This window comes from Atractosteus spatula, chromosome 14 (assembly GCF_055471065.1).
Source record: "Atractosteus spatula isolate fAtrSpa1 chromosome 14, fAtrSpa1.hap1, whole genome shotgun sequence".
NCBI lineage: Eukaryota > Metazoa > Chordata > Actinopteri > Semionotiformes > Lepisosteidae > Atractosteus > Atractosteus spatula.
Window position 1 is genome coordinate 9587456 of NC_142719.1, and position 19751 is coordinate 9607206.

The 19751-nt window shown below is 39.0% G+C and overlaps 2 protein-coding genes across 4 annotated transcripts in view; both read right to left on the minus strand.

Moving 5' to 3' along the window:
- Window positions 1-7672, minus strand: part of LOC148820581 (cytochrome P450 2K1-like) — a 15173-nt gene extending 7501 nt beyond the window's left edge. For all 3 annotated transcript variants that reach the window (XM_088933203.1, XM_088933201.1, XM_088933202.1), the window contains exons 1-8: window positions 7298-7672; window positions 5622-5784; window positions 4896-5045; window positions 4346-4506; window positions 2791-2967; window positions 2076-2217; window positions 753-940; window positions 76-217 (exon numbers count right to left, since the gene is read on the minus strand). In XM_088933203.1, the coding sequence (XP_088789329.1) occupies window positions 76-217; window positions 753-940; window positions 2076-2217; window positions 2791-2967; window positions 4346-4506; window positions 4896-5045; window positions 5622-5784; window positions 7298-7498 (1324 nt within the window). In that variant the 5' untranslated portion in view covers window positions 7499-7672. The remainder of the gene's footprint in view (window positions 1-75; window positions 218-752; window positions 941-2075; window positions 2218-2790; window positions 2968-4345; window positions 4507-4895; window positions 5046-5621; window positions 5785-7297) is intronic.
- Window positions 7673-9276: 1604 nt separating this feature from the next.
- Window positions 9277-19743, minus strand: LOC148820582 (cytochrome P450 2K1-like). Its single transcript, XM_088933206.1, has 9 exons — window positions 19066-19743; window positions 17524-17686; window positions 16796-16945; window positions 16246-16406; window positions 14349-14525; window positions 13632-13773; window positions 12641-12828; window positions 11971-12112; window positions 9277-10433 (listed from the first exon to the last, which is right to left on the minus strand). The coding sequence occupies exons 1-9, from the start codon at window positions 19264-19266 to the stop codon at window positions 10249-10251; spliced, it is 1509 nt and encodes a 502-aa protein (XP_088789332.1). The 5' UTR covers window positions 19267-19743; the 3' UTR covers window positions 9277-10248.
- Between the last annotated feature and the right edge of the window lie 8 nt (window positions 19744-19751).

The following is a 19751-nucleotide window of genomic DNA, read 5'->3' on the forward strand; positions in this document are numbered from 1 at the left end:
GTGGTCTGGCGGGAAAATGAACCAGGTTAATGAAATGAAATAAGAAAATGATCAGGCTACAAATGTGACACAGACCTGCTGAAAAGGGCATGAAGGCTTCTTTCCTAACGAAATTTCCCTGAGCATCCAGGAAGTGGCCAGGGTTGAACTCAAAGGGCGTGTCCCACTGTGTCTTGTCAAACAGCACAGAAGTGAGCAGCGGAATGACAGGGGTGCCCTGAGGAAGACAGACAGCAGGTTAATGTGTAAAGTATTAGATGATGTACAGTATGTTCTACACAAAACCTTTTTGATTCAGTGCCTTTTCTGGTGTCATCAGATAGTCGTTATCAAATCTGAAAAAGGTTTATCTAATTCAAGCTTTAAAAGCTGATGAAGAGGACAAATATCAATATTGACAGTTAGCATCTCGCTTTCCCACATTAGTTAAGAATTTCTTAGCCTAATGTCCACTACAGACCCATATGTGGCAGGTATAAGGTGACTGATCGTTCATCGTGTTGATGCTTCAGGTGGCTGTGAGATACACTAGGCCCAGTTTATTTTTTTCCACTTAGAAGTATCAAGAGTAACAGTCCTCTTATTCTTCTAAGCTTTCATAAAAAATATTTTGTATTGGTTTTTGTTATTTCTGAAGTATGATCTTCCTATCTTTGAGTTTCTGAAGAGTCTTAACCTCATTTCCCACTGTGACCCTGTGAGGTCTGTCTCTGGGTGGGAGTAAGAGTGAGGGGTGTGACAGAGAGGTTCACCTTCGGGATCTTGTAGCCCCTGAAGGTGGTGTCCACTGTGGTCTCATGCAGCAAGTTCATGGGCACCACGTTTCCAAACCTCTGGATTTCATGTAGCACTGCGTCAGTGTAGGGCATGCTCTTCCGGTCTTCAGACCTTGGAGGGCGCTCTCTCCCAATCACTCTCTCAATCTCTACTTTCACTTTCTCTGTGGTGGAGATCAGATAGATTAAGCATATCTTTTATTAATCTATCTAATATCGTGAGGAATTAGAAATGGCCTGAGGCCATTTGCCCAATTATTTGTACAGAACACAAATTTTACCATTTTCTATGTCCAGGAATTTTAATTACCCAAACAGTAAACAATAATAACAGACAAATGTCCTTGTCTTATAATTCTGCTTGATTTACTTCAACGTTCTTTGTGCTTTCCTTGTCATTAAACACAATAAGGTTCGTAGCTACGTAAAACGTAGCATCTGCCCACTTCATTATTGTGTCATGCATCTTTGAAATGTCAATGTTACACTATGAGGGCGTTCAGTTCCATTTCCTGGAATACCCCTTTGTATTCTGGCCTCATTTCAACATATTTTCTAATTGTTGCTATCAAACCCTTTTGTTTACTGGACTATTTGCTTGATTTGACTTTTCTTGATGGTCTTCAGCTCTAAAAAAAGTTGGATGATGGACACAGGTATAAACATACACAAACCCAGTACAAAACGCTATTCCTGGTTAATATTGGAGTGCTGTACAACAATATAGTGCTCATTAATTTCTCACATATTAAGTGCTTTTACAGTGGTTGAAAATTTATTTAAAGTCTTACATTCAATGCCTAACCTACAGAACCTATTACCAACATATAAGCTGCCACATCTGATATGAAGTTCTGTTTTTCTTGTGTTCCTTTCTAGATCCTTTTCTTGTGTTCCTTTCTAGATGCAGACAGTTTATAAATCTCTCTTGGACAGTGCTTGATATACGTCTGGGAAAGAAACAGTCATGAGGACAGACCCCCAATCAATGGCACAAGTGTCAACTCAAGTGAGGCAATATGGAAAATGTTCTATCCTGTATGTCTGTAGGAAGGGTTGATCTGAACTTATATACTGTATGTACTACAGTGATTCTTTTGCAAGAATGATTTGGAAAGGATCTGAAATATAAGACTAGGATATACAGTTACAAATACATCATATTGTTGAGACCTGCAGTGAATGTAATTTTCTTAAACCTTTGTTTTAGGCAAGAAAACATTTGAATCATTATTATGGTCTGTTTAACCTTATGATTCTACTTAGTTATTCTTATTAGAAGGACAGTGAGATACCCACCCTGAATGTGAGGGTACCTCATCATCATCAGAAGGCCCCAGCGCAGGGTGGTGGATGTGGTTTCTGTTCCGGCTGCAAACAAGTTGGCTGATGTGAATATCATGTTGTCCTCGTCAAAATATGAATGGGAGTTTTTAGCTTCCTATAATGAGAAATCTTAATAAGGAGATTGTACCACCATTGCCCACGAAACAAACACAAATCATGTGTGCGCTAACAGCTGGAATTCAGATTCCTTTTCACTGGAAAACGGTGGTTTAGCTAATGTAAAGAGAACTCATTGAAATGTTAAATCCAGTTGTAAAGATTTAAAACAGAGTAAAACAGCAGACAGACAGACAGCAGACAGGTGGTGTAGTGATTAGCATTGCTTCCTCTCAGTGCTGGGGCCCTGGGCTCAAATCTGGACCAGGGGTGCTATCTGTGTGGAGTTTGTATGTTTGTGTGGGTTTCCTACCACAGTCCAAGACACACTGTAAAGTTAATTGACTTCTTGGTAAAATTGGGCCCTAGGTGTCTGTGGTGTGTGTGTTCTTGTCTGTCTGCCCTGTGATAGACTGTCCCATCCAGGGTGATTTTGAAGAAGCAGTTAGAAAATGGATGGATGGAAAATAGCAGATATTCTTCACATAATTCTTATGTACATTACTTTTCCAACAGCAGCAGACAGAAACAGTGCTTAACAGCTCACAAAATACTGTCAGAAGAACATTACCTCCTCGTGTTGCTTCACTATGAAGGTATCGATGAAGCTCCTCATGTCATTAGGGTCAACAACATCTTTGCTCTTCTTGTACAGATTCCTTAAGAAAGACTGATTCTCTTTCACATTGCTTGAAACTTTCTTTAAATCCTTTATAAAATACCCTATAAAGGGGAAGGTGTTGAACAGCTGTAAAAAAAGAATGAAAGAACAGGATGAGTGCAGTGAAAATGTAAGATTACAAGTAAATCTAAGGTGACCTTTGGATAAAGAACACATAACAAAACAAAGTTTAACAGAAAACTTGTTTGGTGTTTGTTTTTTAAAGCTGAAAGTGGGATCAAAAAGGAGATGAGCTGTGTGAAGCAGGGCCACAGGACCAGCAGTTCTGAAAAGCCAGCCCCCGACAGGATTACCAATTGTAATGGTGAGTAAAACTTTGGAAACGAGCAGCCATTGTTTTTGAGAATAAGGATTTTTTCTCTGTTCACAAAGTCAAAGACTGACTTGTTCTATTCTTGGAAGGCTTGTTTTACTGATTAAAATATATAGCATGATGGACATCTGCTGGTGTAACAGAGCTCAAGAGTCTTAAAAATCACAGACAGTATTAATCATGTCTTTTTGGTGTAGTGGTTATGTGGATTGTATGCTTGGAGATGTGCCTTTTATGCTTCTCACTTTAAGACCAGTGCCAAGAAATCTTCAATGAGCCTTTGCTTGTGTTCTATTCATCTATGAGACATGACCATGACAAGAACTGTTTGAAATGTCTATAACCAACAAGATTGGAGACAAAACTATACTGTTAAAAAAGTGTCTTTTTTACAGGATGCTTTCAGTCTTGCCTTGCAATACTGCCAGACCTTCCATTAAACATAAAGAGACTTAAACAAACAGTCTTACAGCTGGCTAATATTTCAGATTATTCCACTATCTGATCATATTCTACTCCACAAGTGTGGTATACACTACATTACATCAAATATCATGCATAAATGCTAAATGCTAAATGATTGTTGGGGATTTAGGTGTCCAATACCACAGACTATTTGAGCAAAGATAATTATGGGCTATTTCTTCACCAACCCCTTTTGGCCACAAACAAGATAAGAATCTGACATGAACATGCCTTAACATGCATTCTGCCTCAGAAACTAATCTGTTCAGTGATGAAGAAATGAATGACTAAACCTGACCTTGAAATAGTGATTATCAGACAGCGCTGTTGCTATTTCAGCTGATAATTATGAGACACAAGATAGCGCTTTTGACCATATGACAAACTGTGGGTATGTGTCTTTTCTTACATTTTTGGGTACTTTAAATAGGAAACATACAATAATGAGAGCTATGCATGCATAATAAGATTGTTTTTAAATATATCTGAAAGTATATCATATACTCAAAAGTAAAAAAGAAACAGCTATATGAATGAGACTAGGTTATTTTTCTTAATATAGTGAAACAAGACCAAATGCTTATTTAGAAATGTACTATAATTTCACTGCAAAAAGAAATAGAAATATGAAGATATCTTTTCAACCCAGCCCTTGCAGTCCCATACCTGCATTTTTGGGGAGACTAGTAGCTTCACATTCTCGTTCACAAGCTTTTGGAGCCGAAGAAACCGGGGGTTGTCGTATTCAAAACGATCCCCAAACACAATGGTGCATATGATGTTGGACACTGCGGAGTTGATGTGGATAGTAGGCTCAAACGACTGGCCTTGGAGGAAGTAAAAGAAAGAAAGACTTGCATCATCACATGGGTCAAGATCAAAAGCAAGTGCTAGATATGAGTTACTCAGTGATGAATAAACAAGCCATCTTTTCAGGGCGGTAAGGCAATCTATCATGATCAAGAAAAGTGCTCTTTACACATCTGTTGTTTTTAGCTAGCCCTAATCATTGCACAATAGCAGTCTATAAATGGAATGAAAAACCTGATCAATTGTCATTTTAAGGTCACAATTCTTTGTCCTTTGACCTTCAGTTACAAGAGCAAAGTCCAGTTTTGTGAATTTGCATCAAGTAGGTGCAGATGCATACAGTACCTTTCCCTTTTCTCTGCAAGCAATGTTGGAAAAAAAGGAGGATTTACTATCTGACGGGTACCTTTGTAGGACTCAAAGACTTCTATCAGCATTTTGGACTCCTCCACGATCCTGTCCTCAATGGTTCTCTTGCCCATGCCAAAGTCCCGCAAGGTGGAGAGGGTAAACCGACGCATCGTCTTCCATGACTCGCCCTTTCCAAATATGACACCTGGAAATGAAAGGTGACAGAAGCTTTGAATGGTCTGTTTTCTGCCACCTATTTCACAAGCAGAAGTTTAAGTTTTTGCTCATATTTTAATCAAGCTATATCTACAAGAAGACAAGGAGACAATGTGAAGTACAGCACCTTTATGTTTCTGATTTGGAGATTGTCAACAATATTGATTGAAAGCTGAACCTTCCATTCACACAGTTTCTAACCACTTCATGCAGTTCAAGGTTGCAAAATAGTCGGGATGCACTCTGGATGGGACACCAGTCCATCACAAGGCAGACACACAGACACAGACATGCACACACTCAAACCGGGGCCTATTCCCCCTGAAGCCAGTTAACTTATCACTATGTCTTTGGAATGTGGGAGGAAACCAGAGCACCCAGAGGAAACCCAAACAGGGGGAGAACATGCACGTTCCATGCAGACAGCACCCCAGGTCCAGAATTGAACCCAGTGCCACATTGTATAATGCTAACCACTGGACCACTGAGCTGCACCTCACATTCAATATTAATTCAAAGTATTGTGTTTGAATTTCAGGCACTGGAGTATATTTACTTAATTTACCTTTTCCCTTTGAAAATAATTGTGAGGTATGTGTTTGGCCCCTTCCTCCAAAGTCATCTGCCTGGTCCACCAAGGCTTCCTTCACTGTCTGATATCCAGTCAGGACTACAAACTTCTGTCTGCCCATGTGGAAAGTGAACAAATTGCCATACTGCTCTGACAGCTGAAGAGGGAAACAGAGGAGAAGAGAAGACTGAGGTGGTGCACACAGACTACATCAACAGGATTTCATTTACAATGAGATTTTCTATTGGCACCCACATAATAGCACCAGAGAGCTACAGTATGAACAGACAGGCTCAAGCCTGGAAAACAAAAGTTTCTTCTGTAATTCTCGACATTTAGAGAAATTAAAGAGACAGGCATTCTAGCAAGAGCTGAGTCACCACAATTGACAAATTGACTGACTGCACATGAAGAACATACAGTAGGAAAGTGGTATTCTCATGCCAGTTAATCACTGTTACTGGGAGTCCAAAGCTTAATTAGTGGAATTACAGCATCTGGCCGCCCAGAGTATATACACAGTTTAAATACAAAAACTATTCCACTTTCACCCCTAATGATGCCGAGATGATTATGTGTCTCAGATTTCAGACTAACAAGTAATTCTGTGCTGTATGAGAATTGTAATCCTTTCACCCTTTTCACAGCTAATTGAGCTAAAAGCTGGATCTTCCAGTCTTACCAGGTCTTATATCCTGTATTGTACCACCAACTATTGCATACAGTACAGTACATGCACTGTGTAATGCTCAGAAATGTCACTCTGTGATTAGTGCCTCCTGTGTTATAACTATTCTAAACTATTCTTGCAAAAAGTCTACCCTCTAAGCACCAGGAACCATACAGATGGATACAATTAACAGGACATTCTGGCTCATTACACTTCTGTGAAGGTTTATGATGCAATACTGATACACAGCCCTCTGACCTGTCAGTTTAGACATTAACAGATGTCAGGAAAAATCAAAACCTGTAGACCTTTTCCTGAGCCATTTATTTTGCTCATTTACATAGTCATTATCTTTAAAAGACTGTTATTCCTTTTTCTACAGGTGCGTTGCAAAATTAAAGTTTATTAAATTGGATACTTATTTGGATTAATGATTAGTTTTCACATTTACATTATATACAGTATAGTATAAAATAAGCTCAGATTTTTACATGTCTCCAGATAAGACTGTATGATTAAAGAACTCAGCTGGTTTTCTTAGGCAGCAACCTCGAGTTGCAGATAAGACTCTGGAAAGAAAGGTTGTGGATTCAGACTTCAGGTGGGACATTTCCGTTGTTCCCTTGACTAAAATATTGCACCTTTGAATACCCTGCTCTTTAAATGGGTTTCCTTTTTATCACTGAAAATGAGAAATCGTCAATTTACTTACCTGGTGAAATCAATGAGTAATGCGTTAAATCAGTTTTATGATCTTTTTAACTTTTATTTTGTTGAAATGCCTTTTTAAAATTTGCTGAGGGCTATATTTACATAAAGAAACTGCATAGGTTAGTATGAATAATAAATATATTCCAAGTGTTATGAACGTACAAGAGGTCGCCTATTCCGACAAGCCGCACAAGCGATATGCAGTATATATACGGTATTAATGGAGAGTGTTAATTATAATGCGGATCCCTTCAATTCTCAGGCACTCCGGACAATTCCTGTCACTCACCTTACAGAAAGTCTCCTGTGGTTTCAGAAAGTCCAGTACATTGAGATTCCCGATGATCGGCCAGGGTTGTGGCCCGGGGGGAAATTTATAGGAAGATGCTTTGGAGGGTTTGAAAAACAAGTAGAAAAAGACAACTAACGATGTAACGAAAACTAGACACACAGTGGCGGAGTCCGCCAATAGCTGTGTAATTACTGACATGGTTTCCTGTCCTCTGCCTGTTCCGAATTACTGGAGTTTCAGACACTCAAGGTGTATATATATACAGTACAATGGTTACGTATTAACGCATGTTTATATACTGCACGGAGGTTACAGTACGTATGTCACGGCTGTTCTCAGCAAGACTAAGGCAAAGGTTGTTTCGGTGTGTGTGCACCCTTTTACCTACAGATGCCGCCAGCAACAGTAATAAAAACCTCATACTCAACCTGATCTCTGTCGTAGATTTTCTGATTGAGGAGTGTCAATGTAGTAATAGACGTGCAATGTATACACAATATGTGCAACCTTCTAAAATACCTTAATTGACGATTATTTTTTTCTGTTACCCAACTACAGTGAATACGAGAGGAAGATGTTAGAGAAGTTCATTAGAGAAAGGAATTGTCTAATTGCGAGAAAGACTGGAACGATGTGCTTCGCCCATCTTCAATTAAAAACACTTTTCAAGAAAAACGGAGTGACGGACAATGTAGGAATAGATGAAATATATATATAAATAATCGCAACCTTGTAAAATATCTTAATTTCCACTTGTATTTCTGCAACACAGACCTGTGCAAACAAAACGTTATTGTGTTGTTAATCGATTTTAACACACCGTTACTACTGTTTTAAAACAAATTAGTGTTTTTTTTTTTAAAATATGATAATGTTGCAATTTGGTGCGACGACTAGTGGTGCTACAGTCCAGCCCTGGCTTGGAATGCTGCACCAAAGGCTGGGCGGCAGTGTAAAGGTGGCAACGTTTTTTTTTTAAAGGTGGCAACGTTAAGCAGCTGAAACTGGCTTCCTATTGGCAGTACCTGTCAAAATAAAAGTCGCTCCTAAAACGCCGTGCTGGACAGGGAAAAGTCTCATTCCCCCCACGCTGTTCTGACAGAATTGGGAAGTGAAGGTGCCTTGCTGGTGTTTTTGCATGACAACACAACAGACAACACCATTATTTTAAAATCAAATCAGCTACTATTATTGTTTATTGATATTAATTGACTCAAACAGTAATATATTTCTGTTTTAAATAGTTGGATTATTATCCTTATCCTTTTCTCCACAGCTATTAATACAAAAGATTTGAATACACTAATAAAAACATCAATTTTATACTTTGTATATTTAAAACTCCTAATTGTCCTTAAGGTATAGTCTTCGTTGGCTCTTGCCTCTGTATTGGTCGTCCAACTTAATTTACAATCAATAATCGCCGTAAGGTATTTATATTCAGTTACTGTTTCAATTTCCATTCCATTTACAGTTACAGGGATTATAGGAATAGAATGTCTTTCCGAAATCATTATCATTTCCTTTGTTTTGTTTGTGTTTAAGAGAGTGAGTTATCCTGAGATCAACTATAAAAAAGCTTTATTTCCTGTCTGTAATAATATTCGTCATCATTCCAAACGCCAATCAAGGCAGCATCATCCTCAAACGTGATAATCAAACAGTTGTCCTAGTGTCTTACACAATCATTTGTGTACAATGTGAACTGCAGTGAGGACAGCACACAGCTCTGGGGTCCCCCTGCGCTGGTGCTGATGGTGAGAGACTTCCCCGAGCTAGCTCACACTAACACGGGAAAATTGTTATCCATTGAGCAAGTATATGATGTACCCACATGTCCAAAAGCTCCCCTACCAACCTGTTTGTCTTTAAAATGTTGAATCCCAATGAAAAGTCAACAAAAATATGTTTGGAAAAGTAAGTTTTAAGCAAAGAAAAAGGACAATCAAAATAAAAATAAAAGGAAAAAACCCAGATTGAGAATTTGAGAACACTTTATTTTTACATTTAAACACAATAAAGGAGTTACAATGATCAACAACAATCAGGAGATGAGAAAGTATGATTTAAATTTAACAGTTAAAGACCAGTCTAGTCCACATCAAGTTGTAATATTTAGGTCAATAGTTCCCTTTTATTTACATTCTTATCAAATATTTTAACATTGCAAATGTGAAGCACAATTACAGTGTACATGCTGATATACTGACATGCAAGTTATCAAGACCTGACTTGAACTTGTTCACTGATATTCACTCATAGACACGGAGGTCTTCCAGGTTGTCTGGTTTTCCTCCTCTTGTCTATTCATCAAGAATTGTAAACTACGTTTAATTTCTTATTTCCTCTGAAGCGAATAAAGAGGTCTGTGGAGCAGGAATGACTGCCACTACTCTAGCTAGTATTACGTTCTCAAGAAGGAGCATTTAAATATGTCTGTTTCACTTTAAATGGCTGCAATAGTTTATATTGAAACTATGCTTTAACAGCACAGGCCTGTAATTTACTGCTCAAATTTACTGATACATTCCTCTCCAGATCCTTGTAACTCCAATGCCTTCTTTTTTTCTTCCAGCTTAGTTCTTGACTGTTTGATTGAAACCACAATTTAATGATGGATTAATTATCCATTTTGAGTTCTTTCCAAGTCTGGAATGGTCAGAGATGTTAATGTATAAAATATGGATTCATTAATTCCAGGAAATAACTTCAAGTTACCACTAAAAAGTTTAATTAATCACATATTTTCTGTTTTTTTTTCTAAGACTCTACAGCTTTTTAAAGCTGCTTATGAACCATGTGAGATCCCACATCATCAGTAGCTGTGTAAATCTCAAGGTGTAAACTCTGAAATCCCATTTCAGTGAGACGAGCCTGAGGCACAACAGGCTGCTGTGGCCTCAGTGTGGAAGAGGAGGCTGACACAGACTGAAAGAAAGCCTTGACCATCAGTGGCTGACAGCACAGAGCTTGTAGGAATGTGGGGATGCAGTAATACCGGGGACTGGTTCCATATTCAGGTCCTCAGGCCGGATACCAGGGGGCAGACGGAAGGTGAACTTCTGGAGGAGGGCAGTGAAGAACAGGAAGAGCTCCATCTTGGCCAGAGTCTCGCCCAGACAAACCCTCCGACCTGCAGGGCACACCACAAAGCAGATCGATCTAGAAACGGGATCTATACACAGGTATATCACCAGGAGATAACAGGTGGACCTGGAGATGGACACCACACTGTCATGTAACTTGGTACTCAAACATAAAGAAACCACCTGCAGAAAGAATTTAGACAGGTTAGTCAATGTTCTCATCGGGACAGTGCGGACAGGTAAGAATCAAAGGAACTTGTTAGTGTGAATGGCCTCTTCTAATTTGAAATATTTACAATTTTTCCAACAAATATTTCTAAAATGTAACACCAAAATTTTCAAGTATCTACAGTACATATTTCTGGTGTGAATACACAAATATAGATTTACATTCTGAAATTTTATTTTATTTTACTTGTAAAATCTTTAGGGCTAGGAAGTTTAATCTAATATAATAGGGTTCTTTACAGTGAGATGCAAAGATGCTGAAACATTCAATTGGAAATAGGGAGACCTGCTGAGTGTTACTCAATGGGAAACTGGAATTATAACTTTGAGACACCTGCAAATGTTTGTTTTCAGGTTTATTTGAATGTACTATAGAAAAAAAGTTTTAATAATCACCTCAGGATAGCAACAACAAGTAACTGTGAACGTGGGTTTCAGCAACAACTTGCTAAATCTGTTATCTCCCTTATATATACAATTTCAATTAAAACAAATTATCAGAAAAAATGAAAGCATAGTTGAATCAACATAACATCATACTGTACCTATCTATGTTACTAAGTTTTCAAGACAGTAGAAATGTCACTATTTCTATGAAGCTGTCTTAACTATCATAATGCCACTTTGCATGTTACACATGTATGAAAACAAAGATGCTTCAAAAGCTATTTATGTGTTGGATTTGAGAACAGTTCAGATAGAATCAAGCTAAGACTACACCCTAGAGTGCATCTGTCATGTATATTGTTTATTTCTAGTGAATGTGTGTCAGATGAAACATTTAATTTGCAAAATCACTTGTAAATGACAAGAGCTCAGCAAAACTGGAAAGGACAAAAGAGAGATTGCAAGGATAGTTTAAAATTGTAAGGATTAAAAGGGTCCCATATTATTCCTGATGAGATACTGTTCTGTGTAACAACTGCAACAGATAATGCTGGTTGCAATGCTGGTATACAAATGACTATACTTAATGTACCCAATACAAGAGCAAGTCTCTAGATTGCTGTTATATCTTCAATTTTATGACACTGCAATGTTTTGACAATTTAATTGGTTGGTCCATTTATAATAAACTCAAATATATAATTAAGGAGTTGATTATAGAAATGAACTGGTGCAGATTGTAAGCACTGGTACTTGGGTGTCCATGCTCTTAGAAAAACAAACTAGCAGGAGCACATCCAGCAGAGCACAGCAATTCTGGCCTTCAGACTCATATAAGAGCAAAGATCAGGCTTGTATGCTTTCTGTACATTGGAGTGATGAGCAGCCTCCCAGAAGTTCTGGCAGGAAAATGAACCAGGTTAATGAAATGAAATAAGAAAATGATCAGGCTACAAATGTGACACAGACCTGCTGAAAAGGGCATGAAGGCTTCTTTCCTAACGAAATTTCCCTGAGCATCCAGGAAGTGGCCAGGGTTGAACTCAAAGGGCGTGTCCCACTGTGTCTTGTCGAACAGCACAGAAGTGAGCAGCGGAATGACAGCAGTGCCCTGAGGAAGACAGACAGCAGGTTAATGTGTAAAGTATTAGATGATGTGTGTTCTACACAAAACCTCTTTTATTCAGTTGCCTTTTCTGGTGTCATCAGAGGGTCATTATCAAATGTAAAAAAATGTTTAACTAATTCAAGCGTTTAAAGCTGATAGAGAGGACAGATACAGTATCAATATTGACAGTTAGTATCTAACTTTCCTTGATTAGTTGAGAATTTCCTAGCCTAATGTCTACTACAGACCCATATTTGGCAGGTATATGACTGATCATTCAGAATGTTGATGCTTCAACTGGCTGTGAGATACATTAGGCCCTTTACTTCATTTTTTTCACTCAGATAAATTATCAAGTGTAACAGTTCTCTTACTCAGCTAAGCTTCAGTTTTATTGGCTTATGTTATTTCTGAAAAATGCTCTTCCTATCTTTGAGTTTCTGATGAGGATTAACCTCACTTCCCACTGTGACCCTGTGAGTTCTGTCTCTGGGTGGGAGTAAGAGTGAGGGGTGTGACAAAGAGGTTCACCTTCGGGATCTTGTAGCCCCTGAAGGTGGTGTCCACTGTGGTCTCATGCAGCAAGTTCATGGGCAGCACGTTTCCGAACCTCTGGACTTCATGTAACACTGCATCAGTGTAGGGCATGCTCTTCCGGTCTTCAGACCTTGGAGGGCGCTCTCTCCCAATCACTCTCTCAATCTCTGCTTTCACTTTCTCTGCGGTGGAGAGTGGGAGGGTTGATTTGAGCTTGAGTAAAATTACATTTTACCCCCCAAATTTTCCCACTAAAAGTAAATTATTCTGGCTTGAGTGTTGCTGCTATTAAGTTCTCTTTTAGAGAGATACATTATTGTGAATTACTGTGGAAATTTGTCGTAGGCTTCACCCATAGAAGTAGAAAACACACAAGCAAAACAAGAGTTACATAAAACCACATGAAATTACAACAACAGTATTTGAAACATAAATACATAGTTATATTCCATACTTTCATTGAGCAGTTTTATTGCATAGGGGACAAAAGACTTTTTATAAATGTTTAGATTTGAATTTGGTACCCTATACCGTCTTCCTGATGGGAGTATTATGAATTGAGAGTTGAGTGGGTGTGTGGGATCGGCTATGATGTTCCTTGCCTTTCTAGAACTGTATTACGATATAAATTGCAGAGCTGGGGTTGCTGTTTCCCAATAATGTTTCCTGCCATTTTCACAATTCTTTCATAGCGCTCATCTTTAAAGGGACTGTAACTCACTTCATTGTGAATTATAAATCTTTTTTTTCTAGATGATCATTACACACAGAGAGGAAAGTGACAAGTACTATATGTTGTTTTTTTTCCTATTGCTGCATTGACTGCATTGAGGCAGGATGGGGAAATTACTGTAGATTTGAATAACACAGGGAATGTAATTCTCCCAATCCTTTGTTTTAGGTAAGAAAACATTGACTCATTATTATGGTCTGTTTATCCTTATGATTCTAATTATTCTTATTAGAAGGACAGTGAGATACCCACCCTGAATGTGAGGGTATCTCATCATCATCAGAAGGCCCCAGCGCAGGGTGGTGGATGTGGTTTCTGTTCCGGCTCCAAACAAGTTGGCTGATGTGAATATCATGTTGTCCTCGTCAAAATATGTATGGGAGTTTTTAGCTTCCTATAAAAAGAGATCATATTATTAGTGTACAAAAAAAAAATACAAATACTGTGTCCCAAAACAACAGAGCAAATGCCAATCTAACTAAAGTATAAGATTCCCATACTCTAGAAAATGGAGGTTTAACTAACAGAAAGGTGTTCCATTAAATCAATTTAAAAAAATAGAAGACAGGCATCATGGTGGTGCATTGATTAGCATTGCTGCAATTCAGCATTGGGGCCCTGTTTGAGTGAGTTTCTTCCAGGGCCTCTGGTTTCCTACCACAGTCCAAGACACATTGGTAGGTTAATTGGCTTCTTGGTAAATTGGGGCCTCGGAGTCTGTGCTGTCTGTGTTCTTGCCTGTCTGCCCTGTGATAAACTGGCGTCCAGTCCAGGGTGTACTGTGACTTGTACCCATTGCTTGATGGGATAAGCTCAGCTGCGACCCTGAATCTGAAGAAGAAGTTAGAAAATGGATGGATGGAAAACAGCAGATATTCTTTATATGAGTCTTATGTATATTACTTTTCCAATGGCAGCACACAGAAACAGTGATTAAGAGCTCACTAAATACTGTCACGAGAGCATCACCTCCTCGTGTTGCTTCACTATGAAGGTATCGATGAAGCTCCTCATGTCATTAGGGTCAACGGCATTTTTGCGCTCCTTATACAGCTTCCTGAAGAAAGACTGAGTCTCATTTATATTACTCGAAACTTTCTTAAAATCCTTTATAAAATACCCTATAAAGGGGAAGATGTTGAACAGCTGGAAAAAAAGAAAGAAAGAACAGGATGTAAGATTAGCCAGCAGCCATATCACTCTGCAACTCACAACTGGCAACTCACTGAAGCTAAGCAGGTGTGAGCCTGGTTAGTACCTGGATGGGAGACCTCCTGGGAAAAACTAAGGTTGCTGCTGGAAGAGGTGTTAGTGGGGCCAGCAGGGGATGCTCACCCTTCGGCTCATGTGGGTCCTAATGCCCCAGTATAGTGATGGGGACACTATACTGTAAATAGGCGCCGTCCTTCGGATGAGACGTAAAACCAAGGTCCTGACTGCCTGTGGTCATTAAAAATCCCAGGGCGTTTCTCGAAAAGAGTAGGGGTGTAACCGTGGCGTCCTGGACAAATTTCCCATCAGCCTTTATCAATCATGGCCTCCTAACAGTCCCCCTCTATGAATTGGCTTCATTACTCTGCTCTCCTCACCACTGATGAGCTGGTGTGTGGAGAGTGTTCTGGCTCACTATGGCTGCTGTCGCATCATCCACCTATGCTGCACATTGGTGGTGGTGGAGGGGAGTCCCCATTACCTGTAAAGTGCTTGGACTGGAGTGTCCAGAAAAGCGCTATATAAGTGTAAGCAATTGTTATTATTACAAGTAAATCTAAGGTGACCCTTGTATAAAGAACACACAACAAAACAAAGTTTAACAGAAAGCATGTCTGGAGTTTTTTACAGCTGAAAGTTGGTTCAAAAAAGGAGATGAGCTGTGTGAAGCAGGGCCACAGGACCAGCAGTTCTGAAAAACCAGCCCCCGACAGGATTACCAATTGTAATGGTGAGTAAAACTTTGGAAACGAGCAGCCATTGTTTTTCGAAATAATTTTTGCTCTGTTCTATGACTTGTTCTATTCTTGGAAGGCTTATTTTACTGATTAAAATATATAGAGTGATTGACATCTGCTGGTGTAACAGAGCTCAAGAATGTTACAAAGCACGGAAGTATTGGTTATGTCTTTTGGGTGTAGTGGTTGTGTAGATTGGGTGCTTGGAGATGTGTCTCTGATGCTATTTCAAGACTGCAGTCTGACTGCTTGTGTTGTACAGTGTTGTGTTCCTCTCACTTTTAGACCAGTACCAAGAAATGGTCCATGAGCTCTTTCCTTGTGTTCTATTCATCTATGAGACATGACCATGACGAGAACTGTTTGAAATGTCCATAACCAACAAGGTCTTTATAATGATTGAAGACAAAACTATACTGTTAATAACGAACCATGGAGACTTTAACAAACTGTAACAGTCACAAAGAAGATAAGAATCTGACATGAACACGCAATAACATATATTGTGCCTCAGAATCTGATCTATTAAGTGATTAAGAAATTAATGGCTAAACATGACCTGAAAACAGTAATTATCAGACAGCGCTGTTGCTATTTCAGCTGATGATTATGAGACACACAATGGTGCTTTTGACCATATGACAAACTGGTAAACTGGGGGTATGTGTCTTTTTTTACATTTGTGAGTAATTTAAATTGGAAAATTACAATAATGAGTACTACACACACATAATACAGTTGTATTTAAATACATATGAAAGTATATCATACTGTATACTCAAAACTAGAGAAGAAACAATTGGTTGTTTTTCCTAATGTCTTAAAACAAGACTAAATGCTTATTTAAAATGTAGTTTCCTGCAAAAAAAATAGAAATATTAAGATAATTTGTTAACCCAACCCTTGCAGTCCCATACCTGCATTTTTGTGGACACTATTAGCTTCACATTCTCGTTCACAAGCTTTTGGAGCCGAAGAAACTGGGGGTTGTTGTACTCGAAGCGATCCCCAAACACAATGGTGCATATGATGTTGGACACTGCGGAGTTGATGTGGATAGTAGGCTCAAACGGTTGGCCTTGGAGGAAGTAAAAGAGAGAAAGACTTGCATCATCACATGGGTCAAGATCAAAAGCAAGTGCTAGGTATGAGTTACTCAGTGATAACAAGCCATCTTGTTAGGGCAGTAAGGCGACATTATCATGATCAAGAAAGGTGCTCTTCACACATCTGTTGTTTTTATCTCGTCGTAATCATTGCTCAATTATAGCAGTCTATAAATGCAATGAATAAACCTGGTAAATAGTCATTTTAACGTCATAGTTCTTCGTCCTGTGAACTTCAGTTAAGGAAGGAAAGTCCAGTTTTGTGAATTTGCATCAAGTAGGTGCAGATGCATAAAGTACCTTTCCCTTATCTCTGCAAGCCATGTTGGAAAAAAAGGAGGATTTACTATTTGACGGGTACCTTTGTAGGACTCAAAGACTTCTATCAGCATTTTGGACTCCTCCATGATCCTGTCCTCAATGGTTCTCTTGCCCATGCCAAAGTCCCGCAAGGTGGAGAGAGTAAACCGACGCATCGTCTTCCATGACTCACCCTGTCCAAATGCAATACCTGGAAATGACAGGTGACAAAAGCTTTTAAATTGTCTGTTTTCTGTCAACTATTTCTCATGCAGAAGTTTAGTTTTTTGCTCATATTTTAATCAAGCTATATCTCCAAGAAGACAAGGAGACAATGTGGAGTACAGCACCTTAATATTTCTGATTTGGAGACTGTCAACAATATTGATTGAAAGCTGAACCTTCCATCCATCCAGTTTCTAACCACTTCATACAGTTCAAAGTTGCAGAGGAGTCAGAGCCTGTCCCAGCAAGCTACAGGCACAAGACAGGATACACCCTGGAAGGGGCGCCAGTTCATCGCAAGGCAGACACAGACACGCAAACACTCAAACCAGTTTACCCAGCAGCCAATTCACTGACCAGAGCACCCAGAGGAAACCCACACAAACACAGGGAGAACATACAAATTCCATGGTGACAACATCCCAGGTGCAGAATTTAATCCAAGCCCCCTGTTGCTAGGCAGTAAGACTAACCACTGCACCACTGAGCTGGCCCTCACATTCAATATTGATTCAAAGTATTTTGTTTTAAAGTTCAGGCACTGAAGTGAGTTTACTTTTTTACCTTTTTCCTTTGAAAGTAATTGTGAGGTAGTTGTTTGGCCCCTTCCTCCAAAGTCATCTGCCTGGTCCACCAAGGCTTCCTTCACTGTCTGATACCCAGTCAGGACTACAAACTTCCGTCTGCCCATGTGGAAAGTGAACACATTTCCGTACTGCTCTGACAGCTGAAGAGGGAAACAGAGGAGAAGAGAAGACTGAGGTGGTGCACACAGACTTCATCAACAGGATTTTGACTGCAAGGAAATTTTCTATTGGCACCCACATACTAGCTCCAGAGAGCTTCAGAATGATCAGACAGGTTTAAGTCTGAGAAAGAAACGTTTCTTCTGTAATTCTTGATGTTTAGAGAAACTAAAGAGACGGGCATTTTAGCAAGAGCTGGGTCACCACAATTGAAAAATTGACTGACTGCACATGAAGAAAATGCAGTAGGAAAGTGTCTGCATTCTCATGCCAGTTAATGATTGTATCTGGGAGTCTAAAGCTTAATTAGGGGAATGTCAGTATTTTGTCTTCCAGGGTACTGTATATACACAGATTACATTATAAAACTACAATTTTTCCATTCATCCCAAATGATGCCAAAATGTGTCTCAGATTCAAGACTGGCAAGTAATTCTGTGCTGTATGAGAATTGTAATCCTTTCACCTTTTTCACTGCTAATTGAGCTAAAAGCTGGATCTTCCAGTCTTACCAGGGATTATATATACTGTATTGTAGCACAAACTGTTGTGTACAGTACATGCACTGTGTAATGCTCAGAAATGTCACTCAGTGATTGGTGCCTTATATTGTGCTATAAGTATTCTAAACTATTCATGCAAAAAGGCTTCTCTCCCAGCACCGGGAATCATACAGTACATACTGATACACAGACCTGTCAGTTTACACATTAAAAGATGTTTGTTAGGCAAAATCACAACAAGGTGTTTTAATGAGCCAATAATTTTGCTCATTCAAATTGTCTTTACCTTTAAAAGACTGATTCCATTTCTACATATGCATTGCAAAATTAAATAGTTTGGATTAATTATCTGGGTTAATGATTATTTTTCACATATATACTGTATACAGTATAGTATAACAAGAAGCACCAATTTTTACGTGGATCTAGAAAAGGACCCAGAGGCTTAAAAGAAAGAAAGGTTGTGGGTTCAGACTTCAAGTGGGACATTGCTGTTTGTCCTGTTACCTAAATATTGCATTTTTAAATACCCTGATCTATAAACGGGCATTCCAGTTTATCACTGAAAGTGTTGATACTTAATACATTACTCATGCGGTGTTTTATAAACTTTTCCTATTTAACTTTTTTTTGTTTAAATGCATTTTTAAAATATATTGAGAGCTGTATTTACGTTAAGAAACTGCATAGGTTAGTAATAAGAATTATGTTCCACGTGTTATGAACGTAGAAGAGGTCGCCTATTCCGACAAGCCGCACAAGCGATATGCAGTATATATACGGTATTAATGGAGAGTGTTAATTATAATGCGGATCCCTTCAATTCTCAGGCACTCCGGACAATTCCTGTCACTCACCTTACAGAAAGTCTCCTGTGGTCTCAGAAAGTCCAGTATATTGAGATTCCCGATGATCGGCCAGGGTCGTGGCCCGGGGGGAAATTTATAGGAAGATGCTTTGGAGGGTTTGAAAAACAAGTAGAAAAAGACAACTAACGTTGTAACGAAAACTAGACACACAGTGGCGGAGTCCGCCAATAGCTGTGTAATTACTGACATGGTTTCCTGTCCTCTGCCTGTTCCAAATTACTGGAGTTTCAGACACTCACAGGTATATAGACACTGATTACGTATTAACGGACAGGTTACATATTAAAATGCCATAGACGAGACAGGACTAGAGCACTGCTGTTCACAAGACTAAGGCAAATATTGTTTCGGTGTGCACCCTTTTGCCTACAGAGCGGCCGCGCTGGAAATAACAGTTATATAAACCTTATACTCAAAGGACCTGATCTCTGTTCCTACAGAAATGACTCAGATTCACTCAATACCCATGTAAAACCTGAAAAAGTGAAGTCTTTGTCTTTTTTACAGCCTGAGATGTCGTCTTATATGTTTGTAGCTCATCAGTTGGAGATTTGTCCGAGAGAGCAAAAGGGCATTTGATGATTTAAAAATCGCGAGTTTAGTTTTGTAGCAGACAGTAGCAGACTATAAAGTAAAAGTATGATCTAAAATACAGTAGGTTCACCCCGTATTGT

Coding starts and splice junctions, on each gene's coding strand:
- LOC148820582 (XM_088933206.1), bottom strand. CDS start 19,266: ATGTCAGTAATTACACAGCTATTGGCGGACTCCGCCACTGTGTGTCTA. Junction 17,687..19,065: donor CACAGGAGACTTTCTGTAAG/GTGAGTGACAGG, acceptor TTCCCTCTTCAG/CTGTCAGAGCAGTACGGAAA. Junction 12,113..12,640: donor GGGGCTACAAGATCCCGAAG/GTGAACCTCTTT, acceptor TGTCTTCCTCAG/GGCACTGCTGTCATTCCGCT.